Source organism: Scyliorhinus canicula, chromosome 3, assembly GCF_902713615.1.
Source record: "Scyliorhinus canicula chromosome 3, sScyCan1.1, whole genome shotgun sequence".
Classification (NCBI taxonomy): Eukaryota; Metazoa; Chordata; class Chondrichthyes; order Carcharhiniformes; family Scyliorhinidae; genus Scyliorhinus; species Scyliorhinus canicula.
Genome location: NC_052148.1, coordinates 192,438,062 through 192,457,617, shown reverse-complemented (window position 1 = coordinate 192,457,617; position 19,556 = coordinate 192,438,062). Strand labels below are relative to the sequence as shown.

Below are 19,556 nucleotides of genomic sequence, written 5' to 3'. Positions count from 1 at the left end.
CTCCTGGTCTCCAGGGTGCACCACAAACACCTCACTCTTGCCTAAATTTAATTTATAACCTGAAAAGGTCCCAAACTCAGCTAGCAACTCCATCACCCCCGGCATCCCTCCCACCGGGTCCGCCACATACAGTAACAGGTCATCGGCATACAACGACACCCTATGTTCCTCTCCACCTCGCACCAAGCCTCTCCACCTCTCTGAATCCCTCAACGCCATCGCCAGCGGCTCGATTGCCAGTGCAAACAACAAGGGGGACAGGGGGCAACCCTGCCTGGTCCCTCGGTAAAGCCGGAAGTACTCCGACCTCCTTCTATTCGTGGCCACGCATGCCATCGGGGCCTCATATAGCAGCCGTACCCATCTAATGAACCCTTCACCAAATCCAAACCTCCCCAACACCTCCCATAAGTACCCCCACTCCACTCTATCGAAGGCCTTCTCTGCATCCAGCGCCACCACTATCTCTGCCTCCCCCTCAATCGCCGGCATCATGATGACATTCAACAATCTCCGCACATTCGTGTTCAGCTGCCTTCCCTTCACAAAACCTGTCTGGTCCTCGTGCACAACCCCTGGCACACAGTCCTCTATCCTGGTGGCCAGGATTTTTGCCAGCACCTTAGCATCCACGTTGAGGAGAGATATGGGCCTGTATGAACCACACTGCTGGGGGTCCTTGTCCCTCTTTAAAATTAACGAGATCAGCGCCCGCGACATCGTCGGGGGCAAAGTCCCCCCTTCCCATGCTTCTTTGAGTGTCCGGACCAGCAAGGGGCCCACTAGGTCCACAGACTTTTTATAAAATTCCACCGGGAACCCATCCGGCCCCGGTGCCTTCCCTGACTGCATCTGCCCGATCCCCTTAACTAGCTCCTCCAGCTCAATCGGCGCACCCAACCCCTCCACCTTCTCCTCCTGCACCTTCGGGAAAGAAAGCCCGCCAAGGAACCTCTCCATTCCCCTCCTCTCCCCCATTGCCTCCGACCGGTACAGTTCCCCGTAAAAGTCCTTGAAGACCTCATTCACCTCTACCCCCTTCCGCACCACATTCCCACTCTTGTCTCTCACTCCAGCAATTTCCTTAGCCGCATCCCGCTTTCGGAGCTGATGAGCCAGCATCCTACTCGCCTTTTCACCATGTTCGTACACTGCCCGTTGTGCCTTCCTCCACTGTGCCCCCGCCTTTCTAGTGGTCAGCAAATCAAATTTAGCCTGCAGGCTGCGCCTCTCCCCCAACAGTCCCTCCTCCGGTGCCTCTGCATACCTCCTGTCCACCTCCAGCATCTTTCCCACCAGTCTATCCCTCTCACTCCTCTAAAAAAATTAAAAATTCAATTATAACATTCTGTATTTACATTTGGTATCTACTGCCAGTAATATGTACAGTACATGTACAGTGTAATTACTAAGAAATACACATTTTGTCCACAAAAATTTTAATTGTACCCTTTTTTCCATATGTATTTTTTGAAAATTTTATTTATTCGTTATGAAAATTAAATGATAGCATTGTAGTTGTGGGTGGGCCCCCTTTGTCTCCTGGCAACCAATATTTTTTTACCCAGTCCGCCACTGTCTAATTTGTGCAGAACAATACCCTCTGTCCTTTATCGATGACCTATTCGCAGGGTTGACTGGAGGTCAACATTTTAACAAGATTGACCTAGTCGAGCATACCAGCAAAGATAGGTCAAGAGTCCTGACGATTGTGACACGAAGGGTTATTTAAATTTAGAAGATTCCCATTTGGCATCATTTCAGCTCAGCGTTGTTCCAAAGAGCAATGAACCAAATATGGACCAAATCTTAAGCAGGTTAAGCAAAATGCAGTGTTACCTGGATGACATTCTGGTTACTGGTAAAGACCACGGAGAACATCTTCTCAACCTGGATGCCACATGACAAAGATTAAGGATTATGGATTAAGATTCTGAAATCTACAATTGAATATTTCGGACATGTAATCTATGCCAAGGGACTTCATGAACCTCCTTCGAAGATCATAGCTTTACTGAGGCACCCGCACCTCAGAATGTTAACCGACTTTGATCCTTCTTAGGCATACTAAATTACTTGGGAAGGTTGTCCCCAATTTGATGACCATTTTGAAATCCTTACATGATCTACTGTGTCAAAATAAAAAGTGGAGGTGGTTGGATCAATTTGAGAAAGCATTCGTGCCAATCAAGGAGTCGTTGCTCAAGTAAAACATCCTGACACACTGACGCCGCAGTGGGTTAGCACTGCTGCTTCACGGCGCAGAGGACCCGGGTTCGATCCCAGCCCCAGTGTGGCTGTACACTGTGCGTGTGGAGATTGCGCACTCTTCCTGTGTCTGCATGGGACTCACCCCTATAACCCAAAGATGTGCAGGGTAGGTGGCTTGGCCAAACTAAATTGGCCCTTAATTGGAAATTTTTTTTTTTTTTAAAAGAAGTCCTGACACCTTTTGATCCAAACGTACCCCTACAGTTCATGTGTGACGCCTCACTCTATGGTGTTGGGGCGGTGGTTCCCACATTATGCCTTCAGGTGAAGCAAAACCTATAGCCTTTGCCTCCAGAACATTGAGTATAGCTGAAAGCAATTAGGCGTAAACTGAGAAAGAAGCCTTTGGGATAAAAGGGCTGTATCAATTCCTGTACGGGACGAAATTCACATTTTGATGGATCATCGTCCATTAATATCAGTTTGTGGACCACAAACAGGGATTCCATCACTAGCAGCGAGCTGAGATGGATATTGCTGTTGTCAGCACATTCGTATACTATCAAGTATAGTCAGTCAAGCCTTCATGAAAATGCAAATGTGCTTTCCAGACTACCCATTACCAACATGTTCGTCAACAAGTAGTTCGACCAGAAGCATCATCTACTTTGAACAAGCATGCAATACTCCCGTCAAGTCAGGACAAGTGAAGAAGTACACCCAAAATGATCCAATACTCACCGAGATAATGGACATAGGAATAAATTCTGATTTGAAGCCGTATTCCACTCATAGATTTGAATTATCTGTACAGGCAGGATGTCTACTTTAGTGATGAGAGTAATCATTCCACTACCATTTTAAAAAACTGAATGTTGAACCAATTACATGAGGGGCATTGCGAATTGTGATATTGAATGAGAAAGCCAAGAGCTATTTCTAGTGGCCTGGATTAGACGTTGAAATAGAGGAGAAGGTGGGAACGTGTTCACCTTGCACAAAGATGAAAAATCCATCACTGTTATCACCATTGCATCCATGCGAATGGTTGGTACAGGTTTGTCAATAGGTACACATTGATTTCACAGGACCGTTTGAAAGATGCATGTTTCTAAGTGCAGTCAAGCATGTTTCAAAATGGCCAGAAGTTGCCATCATGAAGTCAGCCTCATCAGTGAAGACAATTAGGAGAAATCTTTAACAGATTAAGTTTCCCTGAGCAATTGGTGAGTAATAGCGGACCACAGTTCTTTCCAATTTAAAAGCTTCTTGAAGGAGAATGCAATCCAACCTATTCGATCTGCACCAAACTATCCTGCTACGAACAGACTAGCAGAACGTTTCCACACAATCCCTACAGTGCAGAAAGAGGACATTTAGCTCATTGAACTTGCACCAACTCTCTGGAAGCGCACTATGAGTCTACGCTCACTCCTGTTATCTATCCCTGAAACCTCGCACATTGATCATGGCCAATCCACCTAACCTGCATATCTTTGGACTGTGGGAAGAAACCGCAGCACCCGGAGATAACCCATGCAGACACTGGGAGAATGTGCAAACTCCACATAGTCAACCAAGACTAGAATTGAACATGGTCCCCGGCGCTGTGAGGTAGCAGTGCTAGCCATCATACAAACTTTAGAAGGCAACTAGATGTGATGATTGGATGAAGTTTGGAAAATTGGATTATAAATGTGGTTGGCGACTGAGAGGAGATACGATCCCCCCCCCCCCCCCCCCCCCCCCCGGCATGAGACCAGGGGGAAATGGGAGGAGGAACTGGGCATAGAAGTAAGAGGGTGGCTCTGGATTGAAGCACTACATAAGGTGAACTCTTCGGGGCTGATCCTGATGCAGCTACAAAGATGGTACACTGAGCACATCTAACCAGAACCCGAAAGAACAAGTACTTCGCAGATTTGGAGGACAAATGTGAAAAAGGTGTCGGGTAGGCCCGGCCAACCGCGTCCACATGTTCTGGACTTGCTCCAGACTCTGGGGTTCTGGACAACCTTTTTCGAGGAGGCAATGTCGAAGGTTGTGGAGGTGAGGTTGGAGCCAAGCCCAAAAGTGGCAGTCTTGGAGTATCAGACCAGCCAGAATGCTTTATGAGGAGAGGGGCCGACACTTTAGCCTTTGCCTCCCTAATCGCCCGCCGAAGAATCCTGTTTAGCTGGTGATCGGCGGCACCACCCAAAGCTGCAGACTGGCTGGCCGACCTGTCCAAATTCCTCCAATTGGAGAAGATAAAGTCCGGGGTCGGAGGAGGGCTTCTACAAAACATGGAAGCCATTCACCAACTTGTTCCAAGACTTGTTCGTAGCTAGCAACCAGTAGAGCGGGAGGGGGAAGGAGGAGAAAGGCACAGGAGAGACACTGAGCATAAAAGGGGGGGGGGGGGGTGAGAATTGCAATGGGCATGACTGCGGGGATGGGGCCTGAGGGCAAGCAGAGAGCCAGGGGGAGCAGCAACCCACACTAAGGCCAGCGTCAGGAAGGGTAGCTGAGGCAGAACAACCATATAGGGCTCACCGCCACAGACGGGGGAGAAATAAGTCATTGTAAATATGTTTAATGATTTGTGCTTGTTTGTATGTTCTCCCATTGTACTTTATTCTTTATTTGTCGTGTAAAGTCAGTCTTTCCTTAGTTGTCTTCCCAAACACTGTGTGCCTATGAAACATTTAAACTAATCATACAAACTGAAATATATAACATAAAAATTGTGTAAAACAATAAAAACATTTTTTTTAAATATGGTCGGCAATTTAAGGGAAAAAGCTTGAGGTTAGAATGTTTTAGCTTTAAAAGAATTCTGTTTGCAGTGTTGGGGTGGTTTTAGCAGCCAGCAAGTCAAATTGACACAGGACTGTGCTTATCGGTCTGCACAGTGGGGAAGCCCCTGGGGAGTTAATGTGTTTTACTGCTGGGGGAGGTGAGATCATTGCTGGGTGGAGCTCAGCGAGGCAGTGAGTTTGGAGAAGCTTTGTGAGAGAGAGGAGCTGATTTCCGATCTGCCTGATGTAATTTGCAGGATGTAACTAGTGGTGTCCGCAAGGATCTGTTTTGCTGCCTCAGCTATTCAATGCACTCATTAACAACTTAGTGCGATTTAAAAAACTTCATACACCGTTTGGCAGGTGGCGGGGTTCCCTCTGCTGCCGCCGCGTGGGGTTCAGGACAGAGTGCTCTCGGGGGTGTGGGTTGGAGAGGGGAGGATCTCGGAAGCGTACCAGGTGATGCAGGAGGTAGACAAGGCCTCGGTGGAGGAGCTGAAAGGTAAATGGGAGGAGGAGCTGGGTGAGGAGATTGAGGAAGGGACGTGGGCGGATGCCCTGGAAAGGGTGAACTCCTCCTCTTCTTGTGCGAGGCTTAGCCTCATACAGTTTAAGGTGCTGCATAAAGCTCATGTGACCGGGACAAGGATAAGCCGGTTTTTTGGGAGTGAGGACAGGTGTATTAGGTGCTCTGGGGGCCCAGCAGACCATATCCATATGTTCTGGGCATGCCCAGCGCTGGGGGAATTTTGGAAGGGTGTAGTAAGGACGGTATCGAGGGTGGTAGGATCCAGGGTCAATCCAGGCTGGGGACTTGCAATATTTGGGGTTGCAGTGGAGCCGGGAGTGCAGGAGATTTACCAATGGCACAAAGATGGGTGAGCACAGTAAGAAGTCTTACAACACCAGGTTAAAGTCCAACAAGTTTGTTTCAAACACGAGCTTTCGGAGCACGGCTCCTTCTTCAGGTGAATGGAAAGGCTTGTTCCAGAAATGTTTATATAGACACAGTCAGAGATGCCCCGGAATGCGAGCACCTGCAGGCAATCAAATCATCAAAGATGCAGAGAGAGAGGTAACTCCAGGTTAAAGAGGTGTGAATTGTCCCAAGCCAGTTCAGTCGGTAGGCCTCTGCAAGTCCAGGCCTGTTGGTGGGGGCCGAATGTAATGCGACATGAATCCCAGATCCCGGTTGAGTCCGCATTCATGCGTGCGGAACTTAGCTATAAGTTTTTGCTCAGCAATTTTGCGTTGTCGCGTCTCCTGAAGGCCTCCTTGTAGAATGCTGACCCGGAGATCAGAGGCTGAATGTCCTTGACTGCTGAAGTGTTCCCCAACTGGAAGGGAACAGTCCTGCCTGTTGATAGTCGCACGATGCCCGTTTATTCGTTGTCGCAGTGTCTGCATGGTCTCGCCAATGTACCACGCTTCGGGACATCCTTTTCTGCAGCGTATGAGGTAGACTACATTGGTCGAGTCGCACGAGTATGCGCCGCGTACCTGGTGGGTGGTGTTTCCACGTGTAATGGTGGTGTCCATGTCGATGATCTGGCATGTCTTGCAGAGATTACCCTGGCAGGGTTTTGTGGTGTTGTGGTTGCTGTTCTGAAGGCTGGGTAATTTGCTGCAAACAATGGTTTGTTTGAAGTTGCGCGGTTGTTTGAAGGCCAGTAGTGGGGGTGTGGGGATGACCTTGGCAAGATGTCCATCCTCGCTGATGATGACATCAGTAGTTTCTCCGCCCCAGAGAAACTACGACATCTTCTTCGCAGCCTCCAACACATCATCAGCGAGGATGGACATCTTGCCAAGGTCATCCCCACACCCCCACTACTGGCCTTCAAACAACCGCGCAACCTCAAACAAACCATTGTTTGCAGCAAATTACCCAGCCTTCAGAACAGCAACCACAACACCACAAAACCCTGCCAGGGTAATCTCTGCAAGACATGCCAGATCATCGACATGGACACCACCATTACACGTGGAAACACCACCCACCAGGTACGCGGCGCATACTCGTGCGACTCGACCAATGTAGTCTACCTCATACGCTGCAGAAAAGAATGTCCCGAAGCGTGGTACATTGGCGAGACCATGCAGACACTGCGACAACGAATAAACGGGCATCGTGCGACTATCAACAGGCAGGACTGTTCCCTTCCAGTTGGGGAACACTTCAGCAGTCAAGGACATTCAGCCTCTGATCTCCGGGTCAGCATTCTACAAGGAGGCCTTCAGGAGACGCGACAACGCAAAATTGCTGAGCAAAAACTTATAGCTAAGTTCCGCACGCATGAATGCGGACTCAACCGGGATCTGGGATTCATGTCGCATTACATTCGGCCCCCACCAACAAGCCTGGACTTGCAGAGGCCTACCGACTGAACTGGCTTGGGACAATTCACACCTCTTTAACCTGGAGTTACCTCTCTCTCTGCATCTTTGATGATTTGATTGCCTGCAGGTGCTCGCATTCCGGGGCATCTCTGACTGTGTCTATATAAACATTTCTGGAACAAGCCTTTCCATTCACCTGAAGAAGGAGCCGTGCTCCGAAAGCTCGTGTTTGAAACAAACCTGTTGGACTTTAACCTGGTGTTGTAAGACTTCTTACTGTGCTCACCCCAGTCCAACGCCGGCATCTCCACATCACAAAGATGGGTGGCATTGGTAAGCAGTGTATGGGAAGCTCAAAATTACAAGAGATTAATATCTGAAGTGAATGGGCAGCACTGCAAATGGATTTCAACGTAGGCAAATGTGAGGTCATCCAATTTGTATATAAAAGGAATAGAACAAGATACTTTCTAAATGGTGAAAAGCTGGATACGGTGGCGAGACAAAGAGACTTCAGGATCCAAGACATAGATCATTAAAATATTAAGCACAAGTACAGAAAATAATCAGAAAGGCTTATGGAATGATAGCATTTATTACCTCTGGGACCATAATACTAAGGGGTGGAAATCATGCTTCAGCTATACAAAGCCCTTGGTAGATATGAAGTACTAGGAGCAATACTGGGAACCACACCTTGGGAATAATATATATTGGCCTTGGGTGGGGTGGCATGCAGCATAGATTTACCAGAACGACACCTAAATTCCAAGGATTGCATTAAAAGGAGAGATTGCATAAAGTGGGGTTGCATTCTCTAGAATTTAAAGTTTTTACGACATGAAGGTGAACAGATAGGGTCAGTTTCACTAGTTAGGGAGTTCAGGACTAGAGGGAAGACATGGTGAAAAACTTTTCATAAGTGAATTAGGATAGTGTACAGAACTCGCACAAAAAAGGATTGTGTACAGCACTCTGCACAAATAGAAGTTGATGCCAAATGAGTTGTTAGTTTTAAAATTGGGATTGATAGATTTTTGTTATTCATGGTTTGCAGATCAGTCATGATCTCATTGATTGGCAGAACAGGCTTGAAATGGCTTACTCGTGTTCCTATATTCCTAATTCTATCTCCTTCAGATCACATTACCAGCTTAATTGAATCATTGTTTCACGAGTTGTCCGCTAATTGAGGCCTGCAGCAGGGGCTTACTGCTCTGATAGATTAAGTAGGCTATATAAGACCATAAACATCCCATACACTGCATGCCGTTTCTTTTGTCTGAAATGTTCTTGTCTTAATTTCTCAAGTATTATTGCGCCTTTTAAATCATCTACCTAACTCAACGCCCTCATCATTTAATAAATCAATTTAGTGGTTTTTAAAAAAATAAATCAGCACCTCCTGACCACCCCAACCCCCAAATCCCCGGCCACGTAAGGTATCCACAGCTTTCTAAAAATTTGTAACCATTTTGCAGACATCGTTCCTATTTCTGTGTATGCCCACTCCACTCCTACTTCCCCTCACACCATAACCACACCTGTTTTACCCACCTGTAGGTTTTGCTCCAGCTTTGCTGTTGATGCTTCACTGTTCAGGGAATTGTTAGTAAGGTTTGGAATTCCTCATCTGCCAAAAGCTATTGTGTCATTTGGAAGTTTTGACCACAAGAACAAAGAACAGTACAGCAGAGGAACAGGACCTTCGGTCTCCAGGCCTGTGCCAATCATTATGCCTGTCGAAACTGCACTCCCGGGGTTCTTATCCCTCTATTCCCATTCTATTCATATATTTGTCAAGGTGCCTCATACACGTCTCTATCATAGCTGCTTCCACCACCTCCCTGGCAGCGAGTTCCAGGCACTCACCACCCTCTGTGAGGGGGAAAAAAAAGTGCCTTGCACATCCCCTCTAAACCTTGCCCCTTACAAACCTTTGAATGAAGCAGCAGCAGCAGCATTATGCACGAGCTGGAGCTGGGACTTGTAGTCCACAGGCATGAAGTAGCAATGACTCACTTGATGAAAGCTTGCATGTTAGTGGTTTGGGAACTGCTGTACCAGCAGCCAGTGATTTATATCACATATAAGTGTGATTTTTCATATCAAACTTAAATTTGTTTTTCTTTTCAGGCTTACAGTTTTCCATTATGGGCACCATATTCCTATTTGTATCCATTGAACCAGGCTTATTTGAAAAGTTGTGGGATCTATCCAAGGGGCCCTGCTCCGATATTTCATCCGAATCCTTGGTTCCACGTGACTGCTGGACTAATGCATAATGAAAATGTTACGATCCCACAGCACATAGCCGGTCCTCCAGAGACCAATACCCCTGGTCAGTCAGTGCAAGGAGATGTCAGTGACGATGGCGACCATTCATCTCTACCACAAGCAACTACACCACTGCTGCCTCACAAAAGCGAATCTGTCCTAGATGCACCAACTGCTGAACAGCCACCTCAAAACTTTAATCCCCATTACACACGGTATTTTCCGAACTTTGTTCCAGATGGAACCCAGCATTCTGGCTGGAGAGCACCGATACCACAAGCATTATTTAGTCAGAATACACCAATGCACGCTTTCAGTTTTCATCCCATGTACATGGCTCTACCAAATCCTGTATTTCCATTGCAGGTAAATAGCGGGAGCCCGGCTTGTCAAAATGAGCAGAAAGTTGGTGCACCAGATCTTTGTGAACAAGTGTCAGGCAACTCTCAGAGTCCTGAAATAGAAGAGATGGGCAGACAGCCAGAAGTATTCACCAGTCCTGGAGAGGGAAGACTGTCTGAGGCTCAGCCTGTCAGTTTCAGAGATTCCCAATTATTGATAGAACCTGGTGGCGGAATTGGAAACACATGCCCCTTGGGTGAGGAGCAATCAACTGCGAATCCTCATGCAAAGCAATGTGCAGTGCAACACTCAGCCCTTAAAAGGGATGACAAATCATTGCTGATAGAAATGCAAAATCCAACACCTATTACTGGGCTTTCTGGTGTGGATATAGAGAATATTGAGTCCCCAAAGCTTGTCGGAGCTGATGCAAGTCATTCAGAATTTGCAAGTCAGCCCTTTAAGTCAAAATCCAGAAGTGATTTAACTTCACAGTGCATTGATGAATCAAAGAGTGATACCAAGGCACAGACTGTAGAAGTCACCTTCATAGATCAGACCTCTGAAAATAATGGCAAAATATTTGCCATATTAAGCAACAGTAACCCTGTGCAGTTTTATGGAAAGGAAAGACACTATGTAAAGGAAGATAGTTCTTCAGAAAAAACTGTGTATCGGCGTTCCCCTTATGTCCGTAAGAAGGGTGAAAGGGAAATGAACAGGAAAAAATGGCAAGGGAAAACTTTGTCATCAAAAAGCCCATGTTGCCCATCAGACAGCCATGTTAACAGTAGGGACACAACAGCTGACACAGAGAGAGAGAGCAAGTCACCAACTAAAGACAACGATACTCAGGGTGTAAACAGTGTTGTACAGGGTTCTGAAATACCTGTAGGTCTTGGTGCTGACAGGCATGAAAGCAAAAATGAAAATATACAGGAAAAAGTGAAAAACCAAAGGTTTTATACGAATCAAAATAGACTAGATGAAGAAACTGGTCCTGGCAACAGGAGAGATCACGATGTAAATGAACATCAGAGTCGGGTAGTTGTGGAAAATGCCAGTGGAGTGTTGTGTGAAGGGAAACGCAATAGTTTTAAAAAACAAAGAAATAGAGAGGGGGGAAAACCCAATCCTGCTGCACGAAAATGGTAACTGAGCAAATTGTAGAACAAAATTGACACCGGGCGAACTAGAAATAGAACCAGAACATTTAAACCGTTCTTGCAACTATTTTTACAAGAATTTAAACATTTTTGACCCCTTTTTTGCACCAATCATAGAATTGATAGAATTTTACAGCAGAGCTGGAGGCCATTTGGCCCGTTGTGCCTCTGCTTTTTGAAAGAGTTATCTGTTCCGTCCCATACCATGCTTTTTTCCTCACCGCTGTAAGTCATTCTTCTTCAGGTACATGTCCAATTGCCCTTTTGAAAGCACCTGTGGAATCTGCTTCTACCAACCTTTCAGACACTATGTTCTAGATCTTAACTCTTTGTATGAAAAAAACTTCCCTCTAGTTGTTTGCCAATTATTTTAAAACTGACCTCTGGTTACTCCCCCATGTTTCTCCCAACATTCTCTATCAAACCCATTCATAATTTTGAGTACCTCTATTAGATCTCCCATTATTGGAAAGAAGAGACTAGTGGGGTCCCACGGGAATCTATGTTGTTGTCTCAACTATTCACTATTTATTAATAACTTCTATTACACACAGGAATGGACGATCTGCCCGAGTTTACCAATGGCATAGACATTGGTGGCTCAGTAGTTAATCGTGACAAAAACATAAAATTACAAAGGGGCATTGATGGGTTATGCAAGATGATGAAATGTGGTTGATGGATTAAGCATGAAGTTATGTATTTTGGTCTATAGAAGGGTAGATGTGAATAATATTAAAGGGTGAAAAACTAGGAATAGGTGCAAAGAAACCTTTAGGGGTCCACATACACAGATCACTAAAATATAGTAAAGTACAAAAAATAATCAAGAGACTAATAGAATGTGTTAGAAGGCCGAATACAAAGTGAAAGAAGTTTTACTACAACTGTACAAAGCCTTGGTTAGACCACATTTAGAGTACATGTATAGTTCAGGACAATACACCTTAGAAAGGAGATATTGGCCTTGGAGGAGATTCACCATAATGTTACGAGGGCTCTGAGGGTATGTATCAGGAGAGATTACGCAAAAGCATTATGTGGTGCATAATGCCTTGAAAGTAGTGGGGAGGGTGGGCAGCTGATCTGAGGGAAAGGTTGGTGGTCTTGTGGTTGGGTGGGGAATGGTGAACTGTAGTTCAGAGGCAGGTGGACAGAGGCCTCGTAGTGGGGGGAAATCAGAGCCTGATGATCAGAGATGGAATTGTGGGCCTCGTGTTGGGACTGGAGACATCTGGGTGGGGCAATTGAGGGAAGGTCCATGTCATTCAGGAGGTAGGCATTTACCTCTGAATCCAGCAACTCCATCAAATTTAAGAATGTGACTAAAAGCTTCATTAACTTATTTAAAGTTCCAGTCCATCCCTTTGGAACAGGTTAGCTGTCTGCCTAATTTCTGACCTCAGGTTGGTGGTGTTTTTTTAAAAAGATTTGAACCCCTTCACCTGCCCTAGGCACACCAGTTTTAGGTTAACATTCAGCCTGATTTTCCTTAAATAAATCCAGGCTGGTTGCAGATGCTTCTCCAAATGAGAATTATTTTTATCCGTGACAATTCCCAGTAGTTTTCTCACCACTAAAGTTTGATTGGCCTGTAATTCCCAAGTTTATTTCTATCCCCTTTCAGAGCAGATGTGTAACATACGTAATCCTCCAGTTCAGTGGCACAGATTGCATCTTTTCTGGACAAGGTGACTTGTTAACTTTGAGTGAAGCCAATCTACTTAGCATGTACTTTCTATCTATTTATTTCTATTTAGCTCCTCCCCTCTCTGTTGCAACATTAGCTTCATTTTCTTTAGTACAGATGCAAAGTCTTCATTCAGCACCTCAGTCATGTCCTCTGTGCCACAAGATTTTCTTTTGTGTTACCTATTGGCAACACCATTCTTTTAACTATGCCTTTACTTTTTATATGTTGATGAAATACTTTTGGGTTCCTCCTTGCGTCACCCACTAACGTTTTATCATATTCTCTTGCCCGTCTTTATATTCTTTATCAATTTCCCTCTGGTTTTAAACCGTATTCTGTACCTGACATTTACCATAAATCTCTCTTCAGTTATATTTTAATCTGTATTTCTTTTGCCATCCAGATACCCTATCTTTCCTCCTTGTTGGCTACACGGAGTTGCCTCTTCTTTAAAGCCTGCCATTACATATTTCATATTTTCTTGGGTAATCTTTCTAACCCAACACATTCTATTATCCAAGGTATTACCATTAAATAGAAATTCCTAAATAATGATATCAACAGGAAAAAGACGAGGTAATTCGGTGTTATTTGAAAAGATAAATAGATGAGGCAGAAGCTCAGTGGGCTGGTTTGAGAGTACAGGTATCTGCATTACACTTTTAAAGTAGATGCAAAGACACAATAGGTCAAGTTTATAGTGAAACCTTAGCTGCCACAATGATGGACCTCTTTCTCATCCCAATAATAGTTCACAACAATTTTTTGTAGCATCATTTTGCAAGTCTGGATAGACATTTGATGAGGGAAGAAACGGCTGCAAGTTGTCAAAACTAAAAATATGAGCTTCATCATTGTGGTTAATCTAGAAACCTTTTTTTCTTGCACATTAGATGGCAGTGGATATTAAGTTGACACTGTATAAACCTGAAAGAACATGATACAGTTCTGAGTTACTGTAGGACTTTATTAAAAGGCAGGAGGTTGAGAAGTGGGGATTAGGCCGTGGTAGTTTACATATTTAGGTTAACAATTTAGTTCAATCTAGGTATCAGCTAGTTGGATGGCTTGTTCACATAGCTGTAATGGTCTGAATGGCCTCATTCTGAGCAGTATGATTCTGTGACTCCAACTGTATCTGAATTTGCTCAGTTTTGTCCCAGGTAATTGTAATAGTCATTGCCTGAGGGATTACCTGATGCTCTGCACATAATTGATTCCCCTATTTACCCCTTTATTCTCTCTTCCTGACCCCATCCCACTCTATTGAAGAAAATCTGTATTTCTGGAATTCCTGAAATTCTGAATTCCAGAGGGATATGGGCCAAATGCAGGGAAATGGGGTTAGCTCAGATGGGCTTTTTGGTTGGCATGGACCAGTTTGGGCCGAAGGGCTGTCTCCATGCTGTAGATTCTATGATTCTATGAAGTTAAAATCCTTGTGAGGGATGACTTTAAGACGATATGCAACACTATTCTTGTACAGCTGCCACATTTATATTATTAAATTAATTCTAAAAATGAATCCAATAGTACACCCAGAAAACTAGTACAGTACTGTCTGGCTGGGAAGGAACTTATCACCTTAACAGGAAGCCAAATAAGAATACTTCTCAAAATTATTTTTCAAAATTAGGTATTAAAGGGCAGAATGTAATAGGTGATGTATTGTTTAGAAAATTTACACTGAATGGAATAACTTAAAATCATTTTCACATTAACGTGCAAAGTATAAAAGGCAAAATATGCAGCTGTATTCAATTTTGGGGTCAATTGTATTGGACAATTCCAAAATTAATTCTGGCCATGGTATTAAGTTTTTTTTGCAATTGCAGTGTACGTATTAGAGCTAGGCATAGATGTGACAATCTGTTTATACAGTTGATTTCCATTAAACTGTTAATGTGAAAAATAATAAAGGTAATATTTATTGTGAGATTTAGGGTTTAGTCGTGTGACCATTGACCAGTCAAAATCTGCACTCAAGTTTATTATTGCTAATAGCTTTTGACATTCTGGAGTTTTGTCTGGCAAAATAGTTACCCTAAATTGTAACAGTACAATTGTGATAAAAAAAATCTCCTTTCCCATGTATTAAAAAAAAGCTAACATCGGATCAAACCGTACAAATCATACAGAATTGTCTTTAAAAGAGATTTGCACTGTGCACTACATGTAGTTCAGGTGAATTTTGTCTTGCCCATTCATCTGAATCTAAGGTCTCATTTTGAATGACAACCTTGTTTATTTTGTCCTGTTGAAAGCAAGCTCAAATGTTAATCTAGTGTGTTTGGTTTTTCTTTCTAATAATTGGTGAGGGTTGGTGGTGGCAATTGTAGAAATAGTTCTATAAAACTTTTCAAACATTTCACTTTTTGCTTGGGTGTCTCTGCCATTTTCCTTGAGGACTTTTGTGCCTTTGAATTGGGCTGCATAGACCTACCTCAGCTAACTTTGTACTGGTTAGCTTATGCTCATTCTCTAGTTTAGTATTTATATTGAATGTTACATCTTTCTCCAGTGATTAATGTTCATGCGGTCTGTTGATCTGTAAGCAGTTTAAATACTTTTATCACTGCCCAGATCGAACAGACCACGATAAGTGCTTCTGTGCTGCAGTACTCCAATCAAACTTGAATATATACCTCCAAGAGTCTTACTAGGAGTGTTCTAGTACTTTGGTTATATATTCCTCTATGCACAAAGCTTAAATGAATGAGGAAAGAATATTAGCATAATTTTTTTTTATATAGATATCTATTAATTATTTGAAAACTGTTCAACCCCCATGTATAAAACGTATTATCCTAGTCTTTGTTTCTCTTTCTGGTGTCTTGGCACTAGGAACTGTTTTTGATTTGTTTCATTGCTGTTGTTTTGCAAATAATATTGATGCTGCTGCCTCTGCTCCGAGTTGTTAGGAACAGATCATCTGTACATGATAGTGGGGAGAAACCAACTGGTCAAAGCAGCACCTCAACGATTCAAAAGGGTAAATCCAACATTGAACTTGGAAGATAATATTGACGTGTTAGTTAAATTGATCATTTTGTGCATGGCTCATTGAGCACCCGCTGTGTGTTCCTGTCAAGTACTGTTGGTGTTGGCCCTCAAACGTTTTGGAAACTGCAAAGAAAATTGTGACATTTTAAGTAGATGGTAAAAATTTCATCACAATCCAGGCTTGTGTTGTCTTAAAAGATGAGCCATTTGCCACATATTTCTTTGTCACTGTGCTGTTCTTGTAGCCACAGTTTAGATACAGTTGGATCAGTGAAACGTTTGGCTGCTGGATTCCTGTGATGGTGGTAGCATTGAAGGTCTGGAAGAGACAATTGGGCTTAATCAGCAAAAGCAGTATTATTAACTTAAAGATATAAATTTGGCTGATAGTGGAAGTAAATATTTTAAAATTCAAACCTGATTGTAAAGCAAACTTCTGCGATTGAACAATTTTAAACTACATAGCCTTGAATTTTATGATATATCTGCTGCTCTATTGGCATCAACACCTTGCATTGGTGGACTAAGCTGTCTGCACATCGATTTTTGCCTGGAGATGGGTCTTATTTGTAGCCTCTCACCGAACCTGTATACTTTTGTATGGATACCATGGCTTTCCAAATTATAAACCAAAGACATTTATAGCACAGTGAGACCATTAGGACTACTGCATCTGAATATCTACTACAGTATCTGTTTAGCTACCCTATATGCTCTTCCATAGCTCTGCATAACCTTCCAATAGAAATTGCAACACCTTTAATGGCTGGTAACCTACTGGTTCGCCAATATCCTTTATCCAAGTGACTGCCATGATCCAGCCCATTCAAAATTCTTCAGCTTTAAAATTTATAGATATTGTTTCGTTGTGCATTTTTTTATGAACAACAAAAACTTGTATTTAAATGGGCTTTACTATTGTAAAACAACCCAAGGCACTTCAGTAAATCTAACAGGGTCACACAAGCTGATATTAAGGTAGATAACCAAAAGATTGGTCAAAATGGTAGGCTGTATGGAGCATTTTGAAGGAGGAGAGCAGTAGGGAGGCGGTGAAGTTTAGGGAGGGAATTCCAGAACCAGTGGTGGAGCTATGATAATCGTGAATACTCGAGACCAGAATTGGAGGAGTGTGTACAACTAAGGTTGTAGAGCTGGAGATTACAGAAATAAGGAGGGGCAAAGCCAAAAGAGGTATTTTAAAATAAAGATGATAATTTCAATGCTGGAAGTTGCTTAACTAGAAGCCAATGTAGATGAGCACATCACAAATGTGGATATCGGTGTTTCCAGTTTACAATGAATGTTGTAACCTTTTTACTGAAAGGTGACTGAAAAAATTGAATTGTTAATTTGCTAACTTTGTTACATATCTTTACAGGGATTATATATTGCACTGACACTTGTTAACATGATCAGGAAAATGTTATTCACAATGTAATGGTATTTGAGACTGGGTGTATTTTAATTATGATTATGCAATAAGACTTATTACTGGAACATTGGTGCCCAAATTAGATGTCTTAAGTAGTATCTCACACACAGCACATTTTAAGTGGCACATTCATGATTTATTTCTGTTTTGTTAGTTATCAACGAAAACACTTGGAAGTATATTGTTGAGAGATGCTTTGTAATAGTAGCGAAGTTACTTGAGATCCATTAGTTCTTATTTTATATTGGACAGTTTACTTTTGAGGATGTGGTGTTAATTGCATTGTGCCTAACCTAGTAGAGTAAATCTTACTGTGTAATGCATAAAAGGATGCAATATAACCTGAACCGTATGAGGTTTATTTTGTTGTAATGTAAACTTGAACTGTATTTTGTACCTTTTTCTATTTTTCATTGTGCAGTTCTCATTAGTTGTGGAAATATGCTTAATTATTTTGTACTTTTATCTTGAAGTGCTTGTGAACAAAACATTAAAAACTGGTGCCTTGCATTTGAATAAAGAAAAACAGGTGTCTTGGGTTGCAGTATTTGTTGATCTTTGATAAGGTGGCAAACTGGACAAGAGAGAGAGAAGAAAAATGATACACTCAGAAATCATCGTCAGACAAGGATTTTCCCAATTCATGCATGTGGGTATCTTTTTGATCGGTGTATCTTTTGTTTAATAAATAGCCTTCACAATTGCCAGGACATGAGAAAACATTTCCCTTCAGTAGAAATTTGCAAACCAGAGGCATTTTAGATTTATATTTAGAAAGTTTGCTATCTTCTCAGCAGTCAGTTGCAGATTCAGAAGTACAGCTTACTGTCCTTGCACTTCAGGTTTGCTTAACATTTGCTTTGTTTATTGCTGATTTCAAATCAAAACATGACGACAATTTGTATTGTCAACCAATGAGTCTCAATTTCCAGGATTGTCAAGTTTGAGAAAACCATGAGAACAAAACATTAAAAACTGGTGCCTTGCATGTTGAATAAAGAGAAATACCGGTGTCTTAGATTGCAGTATCCATTGATCTTTGATAAGGAGGCAAACTGGGGCAAGAGAGAGGGGAAAAAATACAACACAATCTCTCCAATCAATATGTTTCTGATCCACACTAGCCTGATTTCACCCTTCATCTAACCCCACAAGCATAACCTATTTCTTTCTGCCTCGTGTATTTATCTACCTTCTCTTGTGGCAAGTAACCAGGATAGTGTCTATTCCCTATTGGATTTATTGCTATCATATTTATGTCCCCAGTTTTGTTCACGCAAATTGAAACATCTTCTCTATCTACCCTATAAAACCCTTTTATAATCTTAAAACACTTCCATTCAGTGCTCAATTTTTTATTCTACGGAAAAGAACCACTAACCTAAAATGTTTTGCGGTCGATGACTGACCTCCTGAGTTTTTCCCAGCACTTTGTTTTATCCCAACTTATCCTTCCCTAATGGATGAGCCTCTGAATTGTGCTATTATCCTTAATTTTATTTGTACATCTGCATTCTTTTATAATCCGGAGAACAGCACTACACAAATGTAGTCTATACAAGTTTAACATAATCTCTCTACTATTCAATTCTATACTTCCAGAAATAAATCCCATGCTGCATCTATATATGCTATGCCACTATACTATGCCACTTCCACTTAGCCCCTTAAGCCTGTTCCATGATTCAGTAAGATCATGGCTGATCTAATTCGAATCTCAATTTCAAACTCCTGCCTACTGTTGATAACATTACACCCCCTTTGCTTATCAAGAATCTATCTACTGCCTTAAAGATATTCAAAGACCTCCTAATCAATTACCTTTTGTGGAAGAGAATTCCTGGGCAGGATTCTCTCTTTCTGGGACAAAGTGTTGACACCGACATGGAATTTGTGGGCTTTCACAACGGAAAAACGGGCGCCGAACGTGGATCGAAGGGCTAGCACCGGTGCCACGGGGAACACAAATCGATTCCAATGGAAAACAGTGCGCGATTCGCTGGATCTGCGATTGACACATAGGAGGCTGACAAGTTGCAGCCGCATATACACATGACAATCCCCACACACACTCATCCCAGTCAACAAGATGGCACTGGTTGTGTTGGAGCACGTCCATACAGCTGATGGGTTGGCTGGGGCAAGAGGGCACCTGGAGGGACACCTATACGACCTGTGACCCTAAGTTCACAGTAGGTTGTTGGTGGCGTGTGCAGCTGCATGGCTGCCTTGCCAGCTGTGGAAATGGTGTTCTGTGCCTGTCCACTCCTACCCCACAGCCCCCCCACTACTCCCCTCGGCCCTGGCAG

At 43.0% G+C, this 19,556-nt stretch overlaps 1 protein-coding gene across 1 annotated transcript in view; it reads left to right on the top strand.

Moving 5' to 3' along the window:
- otud4 (OTU deubiquitinase 4) overlaps positions 1–17,775 on the top strand; it is a 138,855-nt gene extending 121,080 nt beyond the window's left edge. Inside the window, exon 19 of the mRNA XM_038792974.1 lies at positions 9,468–17,775. Coding sequence (XP_038648902.1) covers positions 9,468–11,105 — 1,638 coding nt within the window. The 3' untranslated portion in view covers positions 11,106–17,775. The remainder of the gene's footprint in view (positions 1–9,467) is intronic.
- The last annotated feature ends 1,781 nt before the right edge of the window (positions 17,776–19,556 follow it).